Source organism: Peromyscus californicus, unplaced genomic scaffold (assembly GCF_007827085.1).
Source record: "Peromyscus californicus insignis strain IS unplaced genomic scaffold, ASM782708v3 Scaffold_4__1_contigs__length_199733344, whole genome shotgun sequence".
NCBI classification, from domain to species: Eukaryota; Metazoa; Chordata; class Mammalia; order Rodentia; family Cricetidae; genus Peromyscus; species Peromyscus californicus.
The window spans coordinates 93,867,086-93,892,409 of record NW_026294562.1 but is presented as its reverse complement, the minus strand read 5'-3'; the positions used below and the strand labels follow the sequence as shown (position 1 = coordinate 93,892,409).

General features: G+C 43.5%; 1 protein-coding gene across 3 annotated transcripts in view; it reads right to left on the bottom strand.

Moving 5' to 3' along the window:
* Nucleotides 1-25,324, bottom strand: part of Dennd5a (DENN domain containing 5A) — a 69,689-nt gene that overhangs the window by 11,264 nt on the left and 33,101 nt on the right. For all 3 annotated transcript variants that reach the window (XM_052761035.1, XM_052761033.1, XM_052761034.1), the window contains 10 exons: nt 20,050-20,367; nt 18,383-18,598; nt 17,761-17,995; nt 16,127-16,277; nt 15,140-15,233; nt 10,181-10,312; nt 6,950-7,102; nt 4,286-4,370; nt 1,385-1,469; nt 824-952 (listed from right to left, as the gene is read on the bottom strand). In XM_052761035.1, the coding sequence (XP_052616995.1) occupies nt 824-952; nt 1,385-1,469; nt 4,286-4,370; nt 6,950-7,102; nt 10,181-10,312; nt 15,140-15,233; nt 16,127-16,277; nt 17,761-17,995; nt 18,383-18,598; nt 20,050-20,367 (1,598 nt within the window). The remainder of the gene's footprint in view (nt 1-823; nt 953-1,384; nt 1,470-4,285; nt 4,371-6,949; nt 7,103-10,180; nt 10,313-15,139; nt 15,234-16,126; nt 16,278-17,760; nt 17,996-18,382; nt 18,599-20,049; nt 20,368-25,324) is intronic.

Below are 25,324 nucleotides of genomic sequence, written 5' to 3'. Positions count from 1 at the left end.
GAATTTTAAGCTAATGTCCTCTAATAGGGCTATGGTTTAAAAAAAACAAACAAAAAACAAACAAGATTAGGGCTGAAGACTTACTAGCTAAGGAGTACAACATTTGCCTCACATGTATGAGGTCCTTAATCCCTAACACCACCACCACAAAAAAAAGGGGAGAGAGCGAGCCAGATGTGCTGTATCTGAAAGGACACAGAGGAGTCATTTGAGAGCCAGAGAAAGAAGGACCTCTCATCCCTTGGTTTAGAACAATCCAGGGGAGGGGGAGAGGTCACAGATGGATGGACAGGGGACTGCAGAGTTGGTGGCTCTGGGAAGTGTAAGCACCTTGGACTCCCTCCCTATCCTAGTGGGAGGTTTAGAGGGAGGTTCTAGAGGGCTATCTGAAAGTTTTGAGAAGGCCCAGTCAAAGAAGAAGAAGGGTAACTGGCTGTTCTAGGTTGACCTGAGGCTCAGGAGAGAAGAGATAAGGGTTTGGTAACTCAGAAGTTTCCTTTTAATTCTCCAACCCTTTGCTTCTCGGGACAGGAAAGAAACAGAAGGAAAAATGCCTCATGACCAGAAGGCTTCAGGAAGGAGAGGAGGACCCACTGGGTTAGACGTGCAGACTGCAAGGAGGGAGCAGAAGGCAGAAGTACAGCTCGGCTGTTGCGGGAGGAGGGGACACTGCAGGACTCGTCCCAGCCTCAGTCTGACTGCATGCTGCTGCAGTAACGTGCTGCCGCAGTAACACGCTGCATCTCCCTCCCTTCCCACCCCCAGATTCTGGTCTCCCTGCCAACCCTGGCGCTCTGGTCTACTCCCAGTCAAGTGGCCTTACTTGGTGAGCTCGTGGTCTGAAAGAAGCTGCTTCAGGTGTCTGGAGAGTAACTTCTTCTCCATGGACAGTCGAACCCATGCTCTGGCCTTGCCCACATCAGTTTTGATTTCCCCAATATTCTGGATGTGCCTAAGGGAAAAAGTGTAGGGTAGGGTAGGAAAGGAACTCACTGTCTTAGCCTCACCCCTGAGCCAAGGAAACGCACAAGACAGCCCTACCCACCCTGGGAGAGTCACTCTCATTGTTCCACGTGGCTTTGCCAGACAGATTTCTCACTATTTGGGAGAAAGAACAGAGAGTACAGGGTTCAACAAACCAGGCTAATCCCAAGCCCTGGGACGGTGAGATGCTCTCCTGTGCTCTCTCCTGGTGTAGTTCACCAAAATGCCAGGAAAACCACCTTTTTATAAACTATACAAAGACTAGTAATGAAGACTTCCTAGTTAGCTGGGTTAGCTGAAATGCTTTACCAGCCACCAAGATCTTGTGGGCTGAGTATCATACCCAAGCAACACCTAAGACAAGACTTTAATGCTAATTCACGAATGAATACAGACGGACCTCATATCCTGAATTAGGGAGATCCTCAGGGGAGACATGACGGCACTGGCATCAGACTTTCTCCGTTCTGAATCAAGAATTATTCCTGGAACAACAAAGATGGTCATCTCCAAAGAAACCTGAGTATCCAAATAGCTAACTCTCTCACATGTCAAATCACAAATTCCTACAGCAAACAGTTGGTTACATCATTAATACCTTAAGCAGTCATTCACAAATATTCTTAAGTTTCCAACAGAGATCAGATTTAAACTTTTGCATATTATTTAATTCTTGAATAATTAGTAAGATAAGCCAATAAAGGTACAGTCTTCCCACTTAACAGAGTGAGACACAGCAAAGCTGATTTTGTGGCAGAAGGGACTTGAGCACAGATATGGCAGAGGGAGGCAGATCTCTGAGTTCGAGGCCAGTCTGGTCTACAGAGTGAGGTACAGGACAGCCAGGGCTACACAGAGAAGTCCTGTCTCGAAAAACCAGAAAAAAAAAAAAAGAATAGCCGTAAACTCCCTCTGTATAAAGAGAGTTGTAAAGGAGCCAGTGTACCTATGGGAAGAAACACTTCAGGACAGCATAAAGGACCCTATAGGAGTAGATAGAGGTCTGCTCCCAACCTAGACTTTTTCATTAATTTGTTGCATGATCTTATAACAATCCTGTTCCTTTTTCTCATAAAGTAAAATGACTGGACTAGATGGTCCCTGGAGTCTCTACAAACTACAGGTTATATTTGTTTTTGTTTTGTTTTGTTTTGTTTTGCAGGGTGGAGATGGATCTAGAAAGAAGGCTAAGCAGTTAAGAGCACTGGTTGCTCTTCTAGAGGACCTGTTGTTTTTAACAAAATCTCAATTGTTCTATTTTACCAATAAAGACTTGGAGCCAGGTGCTGGGGTGAAAACCTGCTAGCTCCCAGAGGCAGAGAAAGCACCCTGCTGATCTCCTCCACCAAGGTCCTAGAAGCCTCCCATCTTCTCCTACACCACAACTCTCCTCAAACTCAACGTCCCTCCCTTCTCTTTCTGTGCATCTCTCTCCCTGTCCTCCTGACTCCCCCTTACTCTCCACGGTTTTTCCTTAACAATCCTATGTTCTGACTTCCCATGCAACCTAAGTCAGAAGCTCATTTTTTAGTAAAAGGGGGACCTGTAGGGCCCTGGCCCCCGTTTTGGGTAACTGTTGCCTTGCTTGCTGACCTTGACCTTGATATCCTCCCTATGCTAATTCCCTGCCTGGTTCCACCCTCCTAAATGCTTAAGGGAAGTTCCTTGTCTGTGTATCCTGCATAATGGACGTTAGCAGCTTAGATGCAAGATTGTAAAACATCGGTAGCGAACTTCTGTCCTCTGGGGTTCTACCATTGTGCTGTAAGCCTGTATTTAAGACCTCTTCCCTCCTTCAATAAACAGCATTCGGCATTAAATAAATTAAAAATAAATAAAAAAATAAAAATAAATAAATTAAATAAATAAATAAAAAGAAGTATGCACATTAAAAAAAAAAACAATCCTATGTTCACTTCCTGTCAACTGCTTGCTTGCTCTGACTCTTGACCTATGGTTGACTTTATTTAATCCTGTTTACAATATTCAAGCAGAAAGCTCTTGGATTAAAGTGGTGTGCTAGGGCTGAGCCACACTACAACTAGAAACAGGTTTTTCCAGTAAATAATGCAATCTCATGGTTCACAGTGTGAACAGATGATCCTGTAACAAGAACGAGGGTTTAATTTCTAGCACCCACATGATGGCTCACAACTGGCTGTAACTCCAGTTCCAGGAGACACAATGCCCTGTTCTGGTCTTCATGGGTACCAAGGCATGTACATGGTGCACATACACACATGCAGGCAAAATACTCATACATAATTTATAATAAGAGAAATAAATTAAAAGTTTTTAAAATCAACTCCAGTGTTTTTAGCACCGCTGGTGAATGAATCCAGGACACTCAGCATGCCACAGGCTCTATCACTGAGCAGCTACCCTAGTCTGACATTTTTATTAAATTAGAAACAGAAAGGAAGTATAAAGGTTTGTTCATACTAGGCTCTTGACTTGAGTTCCAAGGAAGGACATTGAATTGACTAGTAGAATAATTTCCATGCCCATGTCAGAGAAATAAAAGATGCTAAGAACAGCTTCCTGCAAACACCAGGACCATAGTAAAACCCAATTTCATTTTTCTTTCATTTACAGCCCATTCTGAAGCCAAAGTAGGATGCTTACTTTACTGATCAAAACAGTCTAGAACAGGTAAGGAAAGCAAACCTGTGGTGCAGCTGATGCTCTGTGTTTCAGTAAGCCCATGGTGGCTCCAATGTTTTTTCTTTTTTAAGATTTATTTTAATTTGTGTGTGTATGGGGGGGCACTGTGTGTTGGAGTATCCATGGAGACCAGAAGAGGATGTCTGATCCCCTGGGGATCTAGTTACAGCTTTGATCTACCTCACATGGGTGCTTAGAACTGAACTCTAATCCTGTGCAACAACAATGAGCGTTTTTTATAAAAAGATTTTATTTTTCTTTTATGGGTATAAGTGCCTTGCCTACATGTCTGTATGTATGCGCACTGCATTCATACCCGGCAAAAGAAGGGTATAGGGTCCCTCAGAACTCGAGCCACAAATGCTGTGAGCAACCATGTGGGTTCTGGGAATCCAACCCAGGTCCTCTGGAAGAATAGCAGGTATTCCTAACCACTGAGCCATCTCTCTCCAACCCCACAACAAGCAGTCTTTAACTACTAAGCTGAGATCTCTCCAGCCAGGTGACTTTATTTTTAAAACAGAAAACATTCAAAGCCAAAGCATCACTGGCCTGGACAGGGAATTCAAGATCATTATAGCGAGGGGCAGGGAAGTAAGATGAGACATTCTCTGCACATGTGAAGAGATGGCCTTACCTGAGGTACTGAGGCTTCCTGATGTGAGTTTTCTCTGCCGGTTTTCCTGATAATGTAACAGGTGAGACCACAAAGCTGATTTCCCCTGGAACCAATGGGAGGAATGAACAGCTATTAAGATACTCACTATGCAAACATCAGCTTTTGCTAAAAATATCGGTGCTGTGTCTGGTTTCAATTCCCTCAAATACACACAATGTACATAAATACATCTTCTACTAAAATACAGGAAAAACAGAATGGAAGAGAACAAAAAGCTGAAAAGGTTCCCAACTAGAATACAAAGGAGATGGGACATGCCCAAAAGGGCATGGAAAGGACCATGAATAAGGAAGTAAAGGGCAATCTAAATGCTCTAGTGGAGAAAGGTCACCTCTTGCCCACAGAAACATATATCTAGCTTATGAGAGTCTATAAACAGCTTCTAAACTTCCAATTATATTTAAAAGCATCCTTGCCCTTAGTTGCAGGCTGGGATGAATAAGCCAGACTGGCCTCAAACCCACAGAGATCTTCTTGTCTCTGCCTCCTGAGTGCTGGAATAAAATTATGTGCCACCACACCCAGCTTCCACTTGGTTTTTTTGTTTGGTTTGGTTTTGGTTTGGTTTTTTGAGACAGGCTCTCTCTGTGAAACAGTCCTCACTGTCCTGGTACTCACTCTGTAGAGCAGGCTGGCCTCAAACTCAAAAAGATCTGCCTATCTCTGTCTCCCAAGTGCTGGGATTAAGGGCATGTGCCACCACTGCCTGGCCCCATCTTGTTTTTTTAAGACAGGTTCTTTCGCTGGCCTGGAATTCATCAAGTACTTACTGGCTGTCCAGTGAGCCGCTGCCCCCCCCCCCCTTCATGAGCACTCAACACCATTAGCTTTTTTACATAAGTTCTGGAGACAGGCCTCGGGTCCTCATGCTTGTACAGCACGCATTTTACCAACTGAGCCATCTCCCCAGACCTCCTAACTATCACTGATGATAAAAATTTCAGATTCATGCTGATGTCCCTATGTGGCTGATAAAAAATATAGTATGCATTATGTTAGTAACAGTATTTATAATAATCTTACAAAGTCTTTTAGTTTTATATTTAATGAAAGGAATAATGACAGATACTATCATAACTCAGCACTTGCAAGTAATATAGCACTCTGTTAAATGTCTAAACTAGAGTATGTTAGTGCTGTGGATGTGGCTCAGCTGGTAGTGTGCTTGCCTAGCAGACACCAAGCCAGTACCATATAAACCCCCAATGTAGCAGTCCATGCCTATGATTTCTACACTCCAGAGGTGGAGGCATCAGGATCAGAAATTCAAGGACAGCAAGGGCTACACAGAGAGATGCTGTTTCAAAAAGAAAATTTAAAAAAGGCTGGGCCTTGGTGGCACACAACCTTTAATCCCAACACTTGGGAGGCAGAGGCAGGTGGATCTCTGAGTTTGAGGGCAGCCTGGTCAACAGAGTGAGTTCTAGGACAGCTACAGTTACACAGAGAAACCTCTTCTCAAAAAACAACAATGTCCCCCTAAAAAAATTAAGTACCTAAAGGGCTGGGGATACAGATCAAATGGCGGAGTGCTTGCTCAGCACACATGAAACCCTGGATTGGACATCTAGCATTGCACAGACCAGGTGTGTACACGTCTGTAATAGCACTTAGGAGGTGGAGGCAGGAGGGTCAGGAGTTCAAGGTTACTCTTGAATACATATGGATTTCAAAGCCAGCCTGGGCTACATGAGACCTTGCTTCAAAACAAGTACATGAAAATAAAAGATGCTACTTTGACTCCCACTTGAAAGTACATCACTGAAATAAGAAATTCTTTGAATATTATGTGGGAAAAACAAAACAAAACACTCAACTCCTCAGGGATCTCTCTCAGATCTTCAGATGATTAACCCTCAATGAGAGCCTCATTTCTACTAGGGCTGTAAAATCAGCCATGGCTGGTGCTTCCTGAGCTCAGGCTCTCCTGTTCTACCTCCAGACACACCCCAATAGCTAGAGAATCCATCAAACTGACCTGCAACTTACTCCCAAGAAAGATGCCATTTTTTTTTTTTTTTTTTTTTTTTTTTTTTTTTTTTTTTTTTTCGAGACAGGGTTTCTCTGTGTAGCTTTGCGCCTTTCCTGGTACTCGCTTTGGAGACCAGGCTGGCCTCGAACTCACAGAGATCCGCCTGCCTCTGCCTCCCGAGTGCTGGGATTAAAGGCGTGCGCCACCACCGCCCGGCGAAAGATGCCATTTTTAAAAGTTTGAAAAACACAGATGTATAAAGTTTATTTATAAGAAAAAACAAAAACCCTGAACTCACATTTGTTTAGCTGTTTCATGACTCATTCTGGAAGCACTCTGTTCACCTTTAAAGCCAGCCAGCTAGCTAGATAATATGGGGCAGCAGTTCTCAACTGGTGGGTCAAGACCCCTTGAAGGGGAAATCAAATGACCCTTTCACAGGGGTCAAATATCAGATATTCTGCATATCAGATATTTATATATGATTCATAACAGTAGCAAAATTACCCTTATGAAGTTGCAACAAAAATAATTTTATGGTTGGGGTCACTACAACATGAGGAACTGTATTAAAGGGCTACAGCATTAGTAAGGTGAGAACCACTGGTATAGGGAAACTAGTAAGTGAAACCAGAAGCTAGACCCATTACCTGTTTCACTTGTAGCCCATGGCTCCATATCCTTTCCAGAAGGTCACAGAGGCTGGCAATCAAGGTGTTCTCTTCCACACCAGTGATGTTCACCTCTCCGTGCCCCAGCTCCACAGCCTCTCGGCCCATTTTCTCCACCAGCATCCTCTTGGTCTAGGAATGGATAAGTAGGATAGATCCCCACAGTGAGTAGAACCACACACAATTGCAGAGGGCTGTGGTAGCCTGCAAGGCATATGTGCTGGGCAGGGAAGGACAAGATGAAGAGGCCCCAGGGACAGTGTATTTACAGACATACAGGTCAGATTAGGGGGAGTGCAAGCTTTCAAAGTCCAGGTAAGAAGGTGGTAAAAACACAGCTATCAGCATGTAACCCTAGCAAGGGATTTCATCACTCTGGAGTCAAGCCTTTGCCTTTATGAGATGAAACGAGTTGAATAAAGTCCTTTGCTCATGCTCACCTCTGATATTCTCCCATTCTCAGTGCTTAAATAAATGTACTGAACAAACCTTCAAGCACACATATAACCTAGAAATAAATCTGAAATAACCCTCAAGGAGACACAAAGTTATTGAGTATAATTTCAGGTAAAAATCTGCAAATGCTTATTGTAAATATGTAACATCATCATCAATGTCAAAGATGACTGAGGAACATGCAATCTTTCAAGAAATGTATCAACAATGTTCTTGATGACAGGAAAGGGAACATTATATGGGAAAATCACAAGTGACTCAGAATGAACTGTCGATTTAAAAAAAAAACTTTAACTTGGGGCTGGAAAAAAAAAGCTCAGGGTTAAGAGCCTGTGCTGCTCCTGGAAGAGGCTTGGGCTCAGTTCCAGAACCTACCCTGGGCAGATCACATCAGCCTATAACTCAAGCTCCAGGAGACCTGACACCCTCTTCTGGCCTCTGAGGGCAGTTGCATTCAAGTACACAGAATCACAGAGATGCACACACATAATTAAAAAATAAAATCCTGGGCTGAAGAGTTGGCTTAGTGGTTAAGAGCACTTGTTCTTGCAAAGGACCCAGGTTCAATTCCCAGTACCCACATGGAGGCTCACCACTTCTTTAGGCACCAGGTGTGCATGTGGTACACAGATAAATGCAGTTAAAGCACTCATACACACAAAGTAAAATATAAAAAAAGTTAAAATCTTGACATAAAAAAGTCTGAAATTAAAATATCAATTCTGATAGAATAAACTAACTTTTGTTATTTGTTTTTGAAACAGGGTCTCTCTATGTAGACCAGACTGGCCTCAAACTCAGAGATCTGCCTGCTTCTACCTCTTCAGTGCTGAGATTAAAGGCTGTGCACCACCATGCTCTGCTTAATCTAAGTTTGTTTGTTTTTAAGTTTTTAGAGGGGGGGGGGGTTGTGGAGGGAGTATAAGTGCCATGGTACATGTGTGAAATCAGATGACTTGGCAGCCGGTGCCTTCACCTGATGGACCAGCCTGACTCCATCTTAAGATTAAGGCACCTTGTTACAAGGTCAAAATAAGTTCATTCCTGCTTTCTGTGACACTTGGGGTTGATCATGTTTTGACCCATTTTCTGAAATTTGACATGTTCCACACCTTATACTCTAATCTTCACCCTGATAAGATGTTCTGCCAAATAATTTTGAAATGTTTTGCAAGTTCCTATGCAACAACAACAAAAAAAACTGAAAACCCCCTAGCCTAACAGTTTTGGGCATATATAAACCCTACTTTCTCCTATGTTCAATGCTAATTTCTTGAATCCTGCTTTAGAGAGACAGCCCTGTCTGACAGAAAATAAAGCTTGCGTAATTTGACCAAAGAATCTGGGTAATGGTCTTTACTCTAGTTCAGTGGGATTAACAAACCCACTGAGTCATCTCTCCAGCCCAAGTTTCTTAGAGCAGGAGTTTCTTCTAATTTTACTGATAACTATCAGGACACAGCACAGAACAAACACCTGAGTTGTCCTAAAAATTATGATACTCTGACTGCATGAGGATTTTTTGATTATAAATTATATTTATAGGCCAGGAGGTGGTGGTGCATGTCTTTAAGTCTAGCCCTCAGAAAGTAGAAGCAGCAAATCTCTGAGTTCAAGGCCAGCCTGGTCTACAGAGCAAGTTCCAGGACAGCCAGGAATACACAGAGAAACCCTATCTCGAAAATAAAAACAAAAACTTAAAAAAGAAATTACATTTATAACTTACATATTAAAAATCAATCTTTTGCTGGGTGGTGGTGACGCATGCCTTTAATCCCAGCACTCAGGAGGCAGAGGCAGGCGGATCTCTGTGAGTTCGAGGCCAGCCTGGGCTACTGAGTGAGTTCTAGGAAAGGCACCAAAGCTACACAGAGAAACACTGCCTTGAAAAACAACAACAATAACAAAAAAAAAAAAATTTAATCTTTCTTTTTATAATGAGAAAACCATCCACACTACTAAGCTTAAACTGAATAACAACAAATGTTGAGTTAACATGGAGTAAGAGTCCCACAAACTGCTTTTTAATAAATATTTTTTTTTTTTTTTTTTTTTTTTGGTTTTTCGAGACAGGGTTTCTCTGTGTAGCTTTGCGCCTTTCCTGGAACTCACTTGGTAGTCCAGGCTGGCCTCGAACTCACAGAGATCCGCCTGGCTCTGCCTCCCGAGTGCTGGGATTAAAGGCGTGCGCCACCACCGCCCGGCTCACAAACTGCTTTTTCGAGACATGAAAAGTGATTTCTGTCAGATTACAACAGAATGTAAAAACATTTCCACATATGCAAAGCAATCTGTAATTAATAAGGCAACTAGACTGTAAGGTCAGTATTATCCCATTATATAAGGAGTGGGGCCAGTTAGATGGTTTGCCAAGCAAACCTGATGATATGAGTTCTTTCATCAGGACCCACAAGAAGAGGGAAGGAGAGAACTGACTTACAAATTTGTCCTGACTTTAGTCGCATGCCTTTAATCCCAGCACTCAGGAGGCAGAGGCAGGTGGATCTCTGTGAGTTTGAGGCCAGGATAGACTACAGAGAGAATTCCAGGGATACACAGAGAAACCCTGTCTCAAAAAACCAAAAGTTGTCCTGACCTATCTCTTTGTCTCTGTCTGTCTCTGTCTCTGTCTCTCTCTCTCTCACACACACACACACAACACATTTTTTAACTAAAAAAGAAGTGTTTGGAACCAAGCAATGATCTCCTTTTTGCTGCCAAGGGAATAGCAGCACTCAGTTGGCCACAGCTCACCTTGTTGCGGCATTCCTTCAGCAGGCCTTCTACAAACTTCGAGTTGGTTTGGGCAATGACTGATGGAGAGAGGTTGGACAGTTTGGGCTGACGGATGGTGCTGCCCATATTCCTGGCTTCCTGGATGTACTTCTACATCAAACAGAAAAAGCAAAGACCTTTTATGTCCATGCACAGAAACCATAAGCAACCAGTACTGCTGGGGTCCTGAGCACAGCACTACACCCACACTTCTTTGCTTGCCTCTGCCTGAGCTCAAATACACTTGTAAGCAGGAAATTTAAGTTCAATTCTTGTACTAAAGGGAAAAACCAAAATGCTATGATTTTTGGTTTTGCTGACACAGGTATAATAAAGTACCTTTGATTTAAAGACATAAGAGGGACTTAGACACGTGCTCCTGTGCACAGGGCACACACACACTAGCAGGCATATTCAACTTTTTGACATTATGACATCATATTGTCCTCTACAAAGTTTATACTTAAGAATCCTGCAGCAGGGTTACAATTACAATAAATAAACAAACTGATATCACAATGGTTAAGTACATTTACTGTTTTACATTGGGCTGCATTCACAGGTATCGTAGGGTAGTAGCCAGGAGTCCACAAATTGGACATGCCTGCTACTGCATACACAGCTCAATGAGCAAATCCAATCAGACCTCAACGTGACTGCAATAATCATTTCACTCACCATGATAAAAGGAACTAAACTATTTTCACCACATAAAAAGGATCTATTTGTCCTAATCTTGCTAAATCAGGAACTGAGGAAACAACCATACTTCCTACTCTTCTACAGTATGTTGCTGTTTCTCTGTATGCTGTTTGTTTTAACACAGAGTCCACATCAATTTCATAAACTACACATGGGCATTCTTGATATCTCAGGTTCATGACCAGCATTTCATCCCTAATATTGCCCCTCCTCCATATTATCTCTAGTATCACAACCTTGTCCACTCTATGTTCTGACCCATTAATCTGCCCCAACTGTCAATTGCATCTGCCTCCTAACTGGCTATCTATCTCTCTGTTTCTCTCCTCCAAAAGCATCTTCCACAGCCTGCTTTATATAATACACACCAGCTTTAGAGCCTGCCCTCTACTGGAAGTGTTGCTCTTTCTCTGTAACAACCCTATTGATCCCTAAGGCCTCAACAGACACTGGCTCTTCCTCCAAGTAGTTGTTTGTGGATTATCCCACTAGAATTGATCTCTACATTCTCTCATGAGTGATTGTAAGAGGATTTGCCCTTCACATGGCTCCTTCAAAAGATTTTTCTACTTGATTTACTTATGTACCTGACTCTACTCCCTAACATACATGTTCTCTGAGGAAATGGCTGCCTCCTTGTCATCTTGGTATTTCATAATGCTTACCCCAGTGATTCTGACTACAAAAGTATACTCAATAAATACTGCTAAAAACAGTCCTACTGAAGTGAAGTAGAAGATAGAGGTGAAACATTTAGAACATCAATACCAATTCCCTTATGCCAACAACACAAAAGTCTAAGCATAATTATTTCCTATAGACCAGTTGTAAAAATTTCATAACTATATCTTAAAGTTGAAAAAAAAAAAAATTGTTTTGTGGTGCTGGGTTGAAACTCTAGTGGCCTACCCCTGCAAGACAAGTGTTCTAACTGGCACTGAGCCACAAACAGCCCTTCAAGTTTCATTCATTTCTTCAAAAAACAGCCAAGAATCAGCCAGCCCCGAAGTTGTGAGCATGGGAGAGCTGTCCTCATTACTCATCTGTCATGCAGCAGCATGGCCCCTTACCCCCATCCATCAACATCTGAGGCAGGTGGGAGAGGTGGCCCTGTCCCACACCAGCTGCAGCACTCAGGAGAACAGCCCTGCACCTCGCCTGGGCAGCACAATAGAGCCAATTCTGTTGGTGGAGGTGAGGGTGAACCAGCCCCAAAGTTATGAGCATGGGAGAGCTGTCCCCATTACTCATCTGTCATGTGGCAGCATGGGTGGGGGAGAAATGCTGCCCCCCATTCCCCCTGCTATCAATGCCTGAGGCAGATGGGAGAGCTGGCCCTGAGGTATTAAGAGCAGGAGAGCTGTCCCTGCCTCTCATCAGCTGCAGCACTCAGGAAAGTGGCCCTTTTGCCATGCCTGGGCAACACAATAGTGTGGTGATATTTTATTTATGCTGAAATGTGGTGATCTTTTATTTATATGTTAATGAAGTTTGTCTGGAGATCAGAGAAAATAGCAAGCCAGTAAACACAAAAGTCAGGCAGTGGTAGCACATGCCCTTAATCCAATCACATGGCAGGCAGAGTCTCTGTGTGTTCAAGAACACACTAGGGAACAGCCAAGCTGGTGACACACGCCTTTAATCCCAGTACCAACCTTAGAGACCTGGAGGTCTGTACAGACAGGCAGTGACAAGGCAGTGAGGTAGCTGGGCTAAGAGCCAATGAGAGGGGAGAACAGCAGGCAAGAAAGGCGCAGGTAGACAGGAAGTCACTCCCTTTTGGTAGCTGCAGAGCTGGAGAAGTAAGGTTGGTGGCTATCACTATTTCCCTGATCTCTAAGGCTTTCATCCCTATATCCCTGGCTCCGTGTTTTTTATTTAATAAGATCATTTAGAAATTTGTCTACACAATAGAGCTGGCCTTGAAGGTGTAGGTATGGGAGAACCGACCCTGAGGACATGAAAGCAGGAGAACCGACCCTGCCCCTTGCTCATCACTGCAAGGGGTGAACTAGCCAGGACAATGCAGGAGAGCTCCGCCCTAGTGGTGAGGACAAGGGAGAGCTGGCAGGCTGACCAACCCTGCAACTACTTGGCCCAGAACCAGGATAATATGTTGGCAAACCCCAATATGCAATGAACACTTGCAAAGAGTAAAAATAAGTTAAAAAACATAAAAGTGTATGGATAAAAGGATTTACTTCGTGACTCACTGTGTTATACTACAGCTTCCATGATGAGATTGAGTTTTCCTTCTTTCTTTTTTCTCTTAAATTTTATTTTAAGCCGGGCGGTGGTGGCGCACGCCTTTAATCCCAGCACTCGGGAGGCAGAGCCAGGCGGATCTCTGTGAGTTCGAGGCCAGCCTGGGCTACCAAGTGAGTTCCAGGAAAAGGCGCAAAGCTACACAGAGAAACCCTGTCTCGAAAAACCAAAAAAAAAAAAAAAAAAAAAAAAAAAAAAATTTTATTTTATTTTATTTTATTTTGGGGAGGGGTTTGCAAGGGCAGAGGACTGATACAAAGGGATGGGAAATGAATGGAATGGAGATGCCTGATGTGAAAGACACAAAGAATAAATACAAAAGAAAGTTAAAAAAAAAACAGCCAAGGAAAACAGGCTATTTATTTTCCAACTCACTGAAAAGTCTTCTTGACTGAATTTTATTAGTTTAAGATGAAAATCACAATGTCTTTTAAGTTTCTGAAAGGCTTTGCAACAAATCTACAGCGGGGTCTTCAGCCAGAAGTTAAACTAGAGACTACACTAAGAAGCAGTAACGCAGCTTGCAGCAGAGAGAATTGGGGAAACAAATTCAATAATCTGCGATACCACCTGTGATGGTCTGCACCTGTGAGGATGACCCCCATAGGCTCATGAATGCTTGGTCCCTAATTAGTGGAACTGTTTGGGAAAGGTCAGGACTCAATCTTCCTGATGCTGTGACCCTTTAATACAGTTCTTCATGCCATGGTGACCTCCAATCATAAAATTATTTTTGTTGCTACTTCATAACTGTAATTTTGCTACTGTTATGAATCGCAATATAAATATCTAATATGCAGGATATCTGATGTGTGACCCCTAACCCAAAGAGGTCCCGACCCACAGTTTGAGAACTGATGGGTTAGAAGGTGTGGCCTTGTTGGAGGAAGTATGTCACTGGAGGTGGACTTGAGATTTCAAAAACTCAATCCAGACCCAATGTCTCTCTCTCTCTCTCTGTCTCTCTCTCTCTCTCTCTCTCTGTCTCTCTCTCTCCCCTACCCTCTTTTTCTTTCTGTCTGCTACAGGAAGATCAGGATGTAAAACTCTCAGCTACTGCTCCAACACCATTCCTTCCTGCCTACCACCATGCCCCTCACCCTGATGATAATGGATCAACCCTCTGAAACTGTAAGCAAGCCCAAATTAAATACTTTCTTTTATAAGAGCTGCCTTAATCGTGATGTCGCTTCATAGCAGAACAGTAACTAAGACACCATCCCTCTCCTTATCCACATAAGGGGCAAAAATAAAGTCAAGTCCACTATCTCCATTCTTTTCTATTGCTGCAATAAAATACCCTAACAAAGGCAAGTGTTGATTCAGGTTCAAAGATGCACATCACAGTTTTATCCTATCAGGAAGTCACAACAGCAGGGCCTGAGGGAGCTGATCTCATCACATCCACAATCAGCAGAAAGCAAGGATGCAGATATGGTGGTCCTCTGTTTGCTTTCTCTATTCTTATACAATCCAGGATCCCCTGCGCAGGGAATGGTATCACCCATAGCAAGAGGACCTTCCCACATCCTCTTGCTAAGGTAATCAAGATAATTAAGACATGATCACAGGCCAACCTAATCTAGACAACACCCCCCAACTCTGGACTGTGTCAAGTCAACATGAAAACTAACCATTACAGCCACCTAAGCACAGGGAAATGTCCTCCATCTTAAGAATCAGTGTCGCAGTACACACTCCAGTTAACTTTCCTCCATTATATTTTAATAAAATTAGTTCTTTCCTAACATACCACATACAAAAAGTCCTAATTTTAAAGGCATTTCTCCTAAGTTTCAGACTGTCATTTTCTGAAGTTTGTATTACACTCAGCAGGGAATTAGTACGGAGAGAACGCCATGTGGAAAACACTTTCCAGAAGCACACTTAAACCCTTCTCTAAGGAGAAAGGCCATTGCTGGGACAATGGCGACAGCAGGTGGAGTCCTTGCCATACACACAGTGTCGTACCTCTCTCTGGTCATTGTCTAAGCGCAGGTGTTCTGTATGCTGCTTCTGCCGGTCTTTCCGCCTCCACTGGGCAGGGGCATTCCTTTTTGTCCACCTGACAATATCAAAGAGGCCATTAAGAATATCTACTACTCTGAGTTCTAAGCCAAACTGGTCTACATTGTGAGAGACCCTGTCTCAAAATAGGAAGAAAAAAAAAAAAGCCACTAAAAAGTAAGGCCAACTGGGGCTGGAGAAATGGCTCAGAGGTTAAGAGCACCCGCTGCTCTTCCGGAGGACCTGGGTTCAATTCCCAGCACCCACATGGCAGCTCACAACTGCCTGTAACTCCAGTTCCAGTGCATCTGACACTCTCACACCAATGCACATAAAATAAAGTTAAATAAATTAAAAAAAAAAAAGTAAGGCCAACTGACCAAAGAAATTGAGAGTATCTAGGCAGCTGATGGTGAGCACAGAAAGCCACCGGGGGCCATACAAAGTCCTCAGGGATGAGCAGCTAAAAGAGAAGTGAATGAACAAAAGAGAGAGCACTCTCCAAAGAGTAAGACATTGATTTGTCTTAAAATATATACCAAAACTTCACATGCAGATACAAAACTGTCTGGGACTTGACACGTTCATCTCCAAAAGAAACTGAAAAGGGACCATCCGGCATGACAGCCACTTTCAGTCCCAGCCCAGTTATCTCCAACACTGCCGTTTAAGAACTAAAGCTAGACAGTCATTCTATGGGGTTCAGATGTGAGGTTGTTTTAACCCCGCTGCAGCCTGGCTGCTTGCTAGTCCTGGGATACAATTATCTCAATTTGTACAGTGGAGACAAACACCAACAGATAATCTTGACACCTACATAGTTTGGGTCTTGTCCACACTTGTTTTTTTAGAACGTCTGAGGTCTTTTATGCAACCACTCTAGTTGAGACTCTGGATGCCACTGGCTGCTGTGATCAGCAGCTAGGTTGGAGCATCTCTAGGTTTACTCACTTGTTGCTGGCTGGCCCGGTACAAAGTACATCAGACTGCAACCTAGGGAAAAAGCCAGGTTCATATTTTCCTTGTCCGATTTTCATATCAAGTAGATGTGGGTGAACCGCAGTGTGGTCAATTTTTGCCAGACGTAGTTCAATTGCTTTTTCTGAATGAGATTTAAAAAAAAAAAATCAAGTCAAACTTTTAAAAGTGACTACTCTTTCACTTCTAGCCAAGTGAAAAGATTATTTTACCTTCCTGCCTGAAATACACACACACACAGGAAAACAAACAGATAAAATATGACTTCAAAACACTGGCCATTAGGCAATGAGGGGCAGAAGTCCCAAAAAATTAGAAATAGAGTAGGTAATTCTTACAAATGTCTCAGCTAACTGCCCTGAGAATTTTCTGGGACACACAGAGGGGAAACCTAGACAGAGTCTAGTTCAGTCACAAAGGCTGGGGACATGGCCAGTGGCAAGGAGTCTGCTCTAGTAACATCTGTAGTGATCTCTGATGCTCTGGAAACAGCATATAGCTACTTCAAGTGACACTCTGACACCTCTTTTTCTGAAAGAGCCTTAAAAATGAGGGCTAGTTAGCTCATCATCCCATAGCTTAAACCCTGTATTCTGATAGACCCATGAGACTCCACATTCTGATAACAGACAAGAGTAATTTAAATGGTTATGCTGCAGATTCAACACATGGATTACAGATGGGCTGAGAACAGACTGGCAGGTAAGTAGAGCCTCAAGTGACCACAGCCCTCGGCTGTTTGAATACTGCCATTTTCAAGTATAATACACGATGAAAAGGACTGGGAATCCTGATTTTAAAAATGATTTTGAAGTCAGGTGGTGGTGGTCCACACCTTTAATCCAGCACTCAGGAGGCAAAGACAGGTAGATCTCTGTGAGTTTAAGGCCAGCCTGTTCTACAGAGTGAGTTCCAGGACAGCCAGAGCTACACAGAGAAACCCTGTCTCAAAAAATCAAAAAACAAAAACAAAAATGATTTTGAGCCGGGCGGTGGTGGCGCACGCCTTTAATCCCAGCACTCGGGAGGCAGAGCCAGGCGGATCTCTGTGAGTTCGAGGCCAGCCTGGACTACCAAGTGAGTTCCAGGAAAGGCGCAAAGCTACACAGAGAAACCCTGTCTCGAAAAACCAAAAAAAAAAAAAAAAAAAAAAAAAAAAAAAAAAAATGATTTTGAGAAGTGGGTAGATCTCTAGGAGTTCAAAGCCAGCCTGATTTACAGAGCAGTTCCAGGCCAGCCAAGACTACATAGAGAGACTCAGTCTCAAAAACAAACAAAGAAAAAAGATTTCCAGGCCAAAAGAAAGCAAACAAAACATAAGGAAGAAAGCAATGCATGGTGATGCACACCTTTAGTCTGTGTACTGGGAGGCACAGGCAGGCAGAGCTCTGTGAGCTGAGGCTAGCCTGGTCTATATAATAAAGTCCAGGACAGCTAGGGCTACAGAGATCCTGTCTCAAAAGAACAAAAATAAAATAAAATAATAAAGAAGAGCATCACAGGCCATGTGATAACATACTCAAAAGCAAAAATAGAGAAAGAAGCAGACATGTTTAGGTAAAGGGACATGTTAACAACGGAGTCCCAGAGGCCAAGAGAGGTCTTACCTGCTTCATCCACAGTGGTACACTTCTGGTACATGGATGTCCGGAGAGTAGGTGTCCGAACATTCAACAGTCTGATCTTGTCTACCCTTGAGTCAAAGACCCGGAGGACAGGGTCTTTATCATCATCATCATGACACATGATTTTGTTGTCAATAAAAGATGCAAACATCTGGGTCTCTAAGAATCTTGAGAGGAAGGGCAGGTAGGGCTCAGGTTGATCTGACAGGAAGGATGCCTAGTGGGACCAAAAGAAAGCAATCAACAACAGAGAGGAGAGCATGGCAGCCCTGATCATCAGTGGCAACACGCCCAAGGGCTGAAGTGGGACAACTCTGTGAAGCTTTATGAAAAGTCAACTACAACCCTCCTCCCCTCTGTTAACTCTCCTAAAAGTTCAGATTTCCTGAGAGTCTGACACAGTCAGCCCTGACGGCCAACTACACATACATCTTTGCCTAGAGAGAGAGAGTCCTTTCCAGCACCACAAAGCAAAACAGAAACCAAGGAGGGGCACTCTGGCTAGAGGTCAATCACAGTAAGATCTGCACGCCTGCTTCTCCACTTGACTTCACTTGTCAAGCTGTAACTAGCTCTCATCCACGCCTCGCAGGGTCTCACTCACTTTATCAAAGTTCTGCATCTGCTCCCTGTTGGTAAACCAGGACTCCTTATCCTGGCTGGGCTGGATGACAAACACTTCATAATCGGCAAACATTTGAGTAAAGCGATTGGCAAAAACTTCCCGGATCTGAATGTTTAGCTGGTAAATTCTGAGTTCTTCTTCATCACACTGAACTTTGAAATCTTTATTGCTACTGGGGTCTTCACGAACTTCCAGCTAAAAAAGAAAGGGAGGGAGGGAGGGAGGGAGGGAGGGAGGGAGGGAGGGAGGGAGGGAGGAGGAAAAAAGAGAGAGGACAGCTGAAAATACAAACAATTATACTTTTTCGGGGGGTGGTGTTTCGAGACAGGGTTTCTCTGTGTAGTTTTGGTGCCTGTTCTGGATCTCGCTCTGTATCCCAGGCTGGCCTCGAACTCACAGAGATCCATCTGCCTCTGCCTCCCAAGTGCTGGGATTAAAGGCATGCGCCACCACTACCCGATGAGCAATTCTGATCTTTTTCCTTTTGGTCTCAGCAGCAAATGGTGAAGAGGCGAGAACAAAAGAAGGGAAAATGGGAAGAAACATGAAAGGAAAGAATTCTAGGAGTCAGAGATTTAGCTTAGTGGTAGAACCTTGCCTAGCAAGCCGGAAGGAAGTAAAGACAGGGGAGGGAAGGAGACTCTGTAGAGAACAACAGAGCTCAGTCTGAAGGTATGCAGCAACTCAATGAAGTGGAGATGCAGTCACTGGGAGCTGAGTGCACTCCAGCTAAGGGAGGAGAGGAGGGAATCGCTCCTGGGCGAAGGAGAAGAGAGCACCTGGGAGTCAGAGCAGTGGGTCAAACTCTGGCTCTCCGTCCCTCCTGGTATCACCTTTCTTTTTTCTTTCTTTTTTGGGGGAAAGGACAGATAGGGTTGAGGGTGGGAGTGAGAGTGGGATGTCATATTTCTTACCTTTCAAAGACTATCCTTTTTTTAAAAGGATATACGTTTCTTATCTTCCTAAAAACATTTCTTTGTTCAACTGGTATAGCTTTTTTAATCTGCTGTACTTTACAAAATAAAATAGAGAAATGAAATTGCTCACCACTAAAATCATTACAGCGGCCTAACATTTATATATAACTAACCAAAGTCATTTAGCAATGAGAATGGGAGAGGTAAAGAGATGGGCAAACAAGCACAAAAAGCTTAATTTCATCAAAACCAGAAACTGGAAAGCCAAGTGCGTCCCTAGAGAGAGGTCAGCATTACAGGATCTGTTATAAACTGTAGCTGAACTCCAGGCGAGGCTCCCAATCTAGGGCAGAAATGCTTAAAGGTCTCTAAGCCTCAGCGTCAGTCAAGATGTATCTCTATTAGGCTGTTGTGACATCACAGGGCAATGGATATGAAAGGTCTGAACTCAAGGCTTACCACCACCATCCTTCCCAACCATGCTGCAAAGTGTCACACAGAATGGCAACAGGCTCTCCCTGATCTGCACAAGAAGTCACCCAGACTCACCAAGCAACATTTGCTAGAACAGCTGCAAGCACTAAGTCAGTTTCCCACATGGAACATTCCTTCACTGCTCACAATAAGCACTGTCCTGACCTGGGCACTTTCTCATCTTAAATCCATCTTCCCCAGGAGAGCACTCTAACAAAGAATAAATCTGTCACAAACTTATTCCCAGAATCTTACTTTTTCCAAACTCACTCCAGTCCTCTTGACCAAAGCTTGCAACCGGGCAATAGTTTCATTCTCCTTGAGGAGCTCATAGGAATGCAAAGGGGAGCCCGCAATATTCCCATTCCTCTTGTCAGACACAAGCTCAGAGACTCGGATCCTCTTCAGCTTTGAGGCGCTTTCGCTGCAGTGGAGATTTCCTTCAGGGGGAATCCCAAAAGCCATGAGGATCTCAGAGACCTCCTGGACAAACTCCAATTTGTTGGGAAATTGAGGCAAGTCCTCTGGCAACTCAATGAAGTGGTTGTCAACATCCACAAAGCAGAGGTTGGCCTAGAAATCAAAATAGGAAGGGGTATGAACAAATAGAGCACCATGAGAGAAGTTTTAGAAAGGACAATGGATACATCTAAATGATATGCATGAGACATAGTACCGGTAAGGAAGATGGAGTGAGGCAATGAGACAGCCCTATGCTCAGAGCTGCCCCTGCCTTTCTGAGTATAAAACCTTAGGAACATGACATGATCTCTGACCACTTTCCTCAGAAGTAAAATGATGCTAGGGGAAATAGCTAAAAGTAGTATAGAGACCATGATGGTATCATTGTTAAGGACACAAGAGCTCCACAGTGAATGCTGGTCAAATGTCTGACAGATTACTGAATTCCACAGTCAGTGAGAAGAGTGTCAAAGTCCAGGCACCGGTACTGACTGCCACCATCTTCAGTGTGACCCTGAATGCACTGAGTGCTGTACCATTCCCTTCTCAGCTTCACTCCTCATTTGTGAGATCTGACCGTCACAGTCCTCCTTATGCTTCCTTCTGACTTTAAGACTGCCTCAGAGAGGAAGTACAGTCAGCATTCACACAACGCTAAATGGTAGGCAACATGAGTTAACAAAGGACTTCTTACCATCTAGCTAGTCTCAGTTTACAAATGAAACTGACAAAGAGAAGTCATGCAGGGTAGAGCATGCCTATAATCCCAGCACTTGGGGAAGTTGAGGCAGGAGGCCTGCTAAGAGTTCCAGACCAGCATGGGGCTACATAGGTCCAGGCCATCCTGGACTAACCTAAAAAGATAAACTTTAAAAAAAAAAAAAAAAAAAAAAAAAAGGGAGGTGTGGGGACTGACCCAGGAGCTGGGAAGATGTTCAGCAGTCAAAAACCCAGGCTGCTCCGCCAGAGGACCCGAGGTCAATCTCTAGCACCCACACGTTGGCTCACAACTGTCTGTTAACTCCAGATCCAGTGGACCCACTGTCCTCTTCTGGTCTCCATGGACACCAGGCACAAAGACAGATATACATGCAGGCACAACACCCATACACACTAAATCAATTAATTTAAAAAACCTGACACGGGTTTTTTAAGACTTTAAGACTAAGTAACATACTAAAACCACTACTTGACAGAGTTGGGATCTGAACTCAGTTTCACCCCAGTCATATACTTAAACTGCTCACTATGACCACCATTCATCCTCAGAGGTCTTGCACATTTCTTAATGCTTTAAAAAATGTGGGTGTTAGAGATTGACCTCGGGTCCTCTGGCAGAGCAGCCAGGGTTTTTGACTGCTGAACATCATCCCAGCTCCTGGGTCAGTCCCCGCACCTCCTTGTTTTTTTAAAGTTTAATCAACTTAAAGCTTTAAAGTTCTTGTTCCTGTCCGTTTTCTTGCATTATAAATTAGAAGAGCTGTTCATATGCCTATTAGCCTGTCCTCACAAGACAAGTAACATTGCCTTCACTCCAACAGATTAGTAAAGGGCTCAGGGTATGCCTGTCTCCTTTATATAAAAGAGATACAGGTTACAAAGTTGTTTTTGAGAATTACAATGTCAAAGGTTTTTTATAGTACATTTACATGTGTGTGGGGGTGAGTGTGTGTACACAAGCAAAGTTAGAAGACAACACTGGGGAGTAGGCTCTTTCCTTCCACCATGTGGGTTCTGGAATTGAACTCAGGCTGTCCTCGTGCTGGCAAGTGCCTTTACCCACTGAGCCACCTCAATGGCTCCCCATTTAACTTTTTAATCTACCTGAAATAGGTCTCCTATGGCAAAAGGTAAGGGTCCTTCTTCAGCAAGGCACTGATACTATATACCAAAATGCTGACCCAGTGATCCACAAGTTTATCCTTGGCTCAATAACCTTCATGTTTTGGAAGAAGCAGCCAAGGTATAACATGATCCAGCCAGGGTATAACATGATCAGCTGGCCAACAGCCATTCTATAAAACTACATTTTGAACACTCCCTGCATCATTTAATGCTGAGTGCACAATTTACCCTATCAACCTGTATCTATAAAAAGAAAGATTTCCCATCTCAAAAATTCAAAGACTAAAAGATTAACTTTAAACTATACCTCTGAGTTACTCTACTAGATAACAAAGTTAGCTCCTGCCAGCTTAAAAGACCACTGTTTATAACCTAAAAATAGACTACTTCTCACTCTTTTAAGATTTGAACATTATAAATGCTATTACACAGCTGGGCGGTGGTGATGCATGCCTTTGAACCTAGCAATGGGGAGGCAGAGGCAGGCGGATCTCTGAGTTCAAGGCTAACTTGGTCTACAGAGGGAGTTCCAGGACAGCCAGGGCTACACAGAGAAACCCTGTTTTGAAAAACCAAAAATAGAAAAATAAATAAATGCTACTAGGCTAAGCCATCAAAAAAGGAGATAAAAACAAAATCAACTCATCTCGTCAAGAGCCCTTCACACACAGCTGGCAGAAGGAGAGGCACACACCTCCATCTCTTACTCCTCAACTGTCTCTCTTTAAAAAGAAAGAGGGGAAAAAGCAGTTTCTTCAACAAGAAACATGGAGGCAACTAAAATAACCAGATCCACCCAATAATGCTTGTTGGCTTCTCTCCCAATGCTGTGAGTCAAAGAGAGAGTATCCCTAAACATTTTTTTTAATTTATTTATTTGTATGGGTGATTTGGCTGTGTTAGGTCTCAGGCAGTATACATCCAGAAATGACAGTCTTGGCCCAAGTCAAGCTACTTACTATAGAAGGATTTCTGGTGGTTAGATAAAAGCCAGCATTCCTCAGGAACTTTTGAAACAGGTTCCCATCAACCAAAAGGAGTCATTTCCCTTCTGGCAGAAGCGGCATATAGCTCTCCGCTGACATATACCTGTGGCTACCAGCATATCAAAGTCCATGCTAGCCTCCAGGCTCCTTCAGTCCCCATTCACAAGTATCCATCATACATTTCAAAGCCCCCACACTAGCCCCCTGGACCTTCTCACCACCACCCTAAACGCTCAGGCCTGCTCCAGCCCACAGGCTTCCCTCCCCACAGCTACTCACCCTCCTTATAACCCACTATTCTCGCTACCACCGCTTCCCTAGCCCTGGCCATGCCCAGTCTGCTTCTATTTCTCTCTGCTCTGGACTCTTCCAGATGCCTCTGGATATTTTCTCCTTCTGATTCACAATAAAAACCTTTCCCCTAATCATGGTGCTTTCTTTACTGTACCCCTCCCATACAGCCTGAATGTATGTCTGCACCACAGGTGTACTTGGTGCCTGCAGAGTCAGAGGAAGGCATCAGATCCCATCTATAGAGAATTTTATCAAACTCAAATTCTGGGTCCACATATGTGCATATCTCTGGTCAGAGGAGGCTGAGGAAAGTAGCTCAGGCACACACTTCAAAGGTGGCTTAATTAAGATACATAGGAACCCTCTAAGTAGACCTCACTAGTCACTCTACAGAGCTGAAAGAAGAGGGGTGAGAAGACAAAAGGAAAAGGCCATTTAATTTCTAGGCTCATAAAACAGTCTTGTGCTGTTTCCTCTCAGCACACAGTGGGGCTGGCAACCGAAAGCCATTTATAAACCTACGACCAATGCCTCAAGCATCCCTTCCTTGAACTGAGAAAAGGGCTGGCACCTGGGTGACAGCTTGGTGAAGATGCAAAACCTGGCAAGGACACTGGAGGCTAAATGACCACTTCTCTGCTCACCCCTGCCTTGCTGAAAGGGCTCATGGGAAAACTTATTTAGCTAAGGAAGTAATTTCCGGTATCCTCCAAATCTCCCAAACTCTCCCAAACTCTTCCTTCAGAGGGTCACAAAGCCCTTTGCCAACCTGAGTTCCCAGGCCCAATCCCAGCCAGCTTCCCCTCAGTGCATCTTTGAGTTCATCCCTGAAGGGGACCTCAGCACACAGGATCCTGGAGGGAAAGACAGAAGGAGAAGAAAGAAAGGGGACAAGCACAAAGTGACAGCCTCTTCCTCACTCTACTGCTCTCAAGCTCACTTTTCTGACATGGCTGTGGCTTCAGACAATGAAACCCCAAAGAGAAGCCAGAACAAAAGAAGCCTCACAAGAGCAGCTCAGGCTCTCATTTGCTCAAGGCCAGCTGAGATCATGTGTTGGTGTGAAAAAGAACAAAGGGCTTTTTACAGACTTCTGACGGCTGAAGATACGGCTGCAACTGATGAATTCTAATTTGAGGGTCTAAGAAATGAACAGCCTCTGTCCTTCTATAGAAAGTCTCTTTTATAAACCAAGCTTACCCCACCTCAATGTCCTGATGCCACCTCGCACAGACCCACATCAATGTCCCTCATCTGCCTCAATGCTTCCTTCTCACAGCGGAGTTTAAAGATACCTTATAGTATAACAATGCAAACTAAAATGCTAAATTAAATTATCTCTGGGTAGTAAGACATGAGCTAATTCTTATTATTAGTTTTGTGAAAAATGTATTCTTTTGGGAAAAAAACTAAAAGTGTGTTTCAAGGATATCATTACTCTTACCTCATCATGTGTAATGGTTTACTCTTTTAAAAAGGGTGACCCACAGCTCTTTACCCCCATAGAGGTTATCTGCTATAAATCAGGGTAGAAGATACCCAAACTAGGTAACTGCCCTCAATAATGTGTGACCTTCATTGAGGGCAAGCCTGGGTGAATGGGACTCTGAGGCCACAGACAGACCTACTTATGAAGGACACATTGGTACTCTTCAATCCCACTATCTAAGCATAGGGAGAGGCTGGAAACAAGTGCAAAGGCTGTTCTAGCAATGGAGAAAGCCACAGAGTAGAGGATCCACATGCAAGAACACACATGCTGGAGTCTCTTACATAAACTATAATTTCTCAAACAGTCCCGTTAAGAAAACTGCTGGCTTCCCAGGAACTTCTTCACATCCTCACATACTTGAAGTTAACAGAGAATGAGGATAAAGAGTCCTAAAAGGAACAGAATGTGTCCCATGTATACAAGAAGCCAAAGATGGCAATAAAAGTGGGAA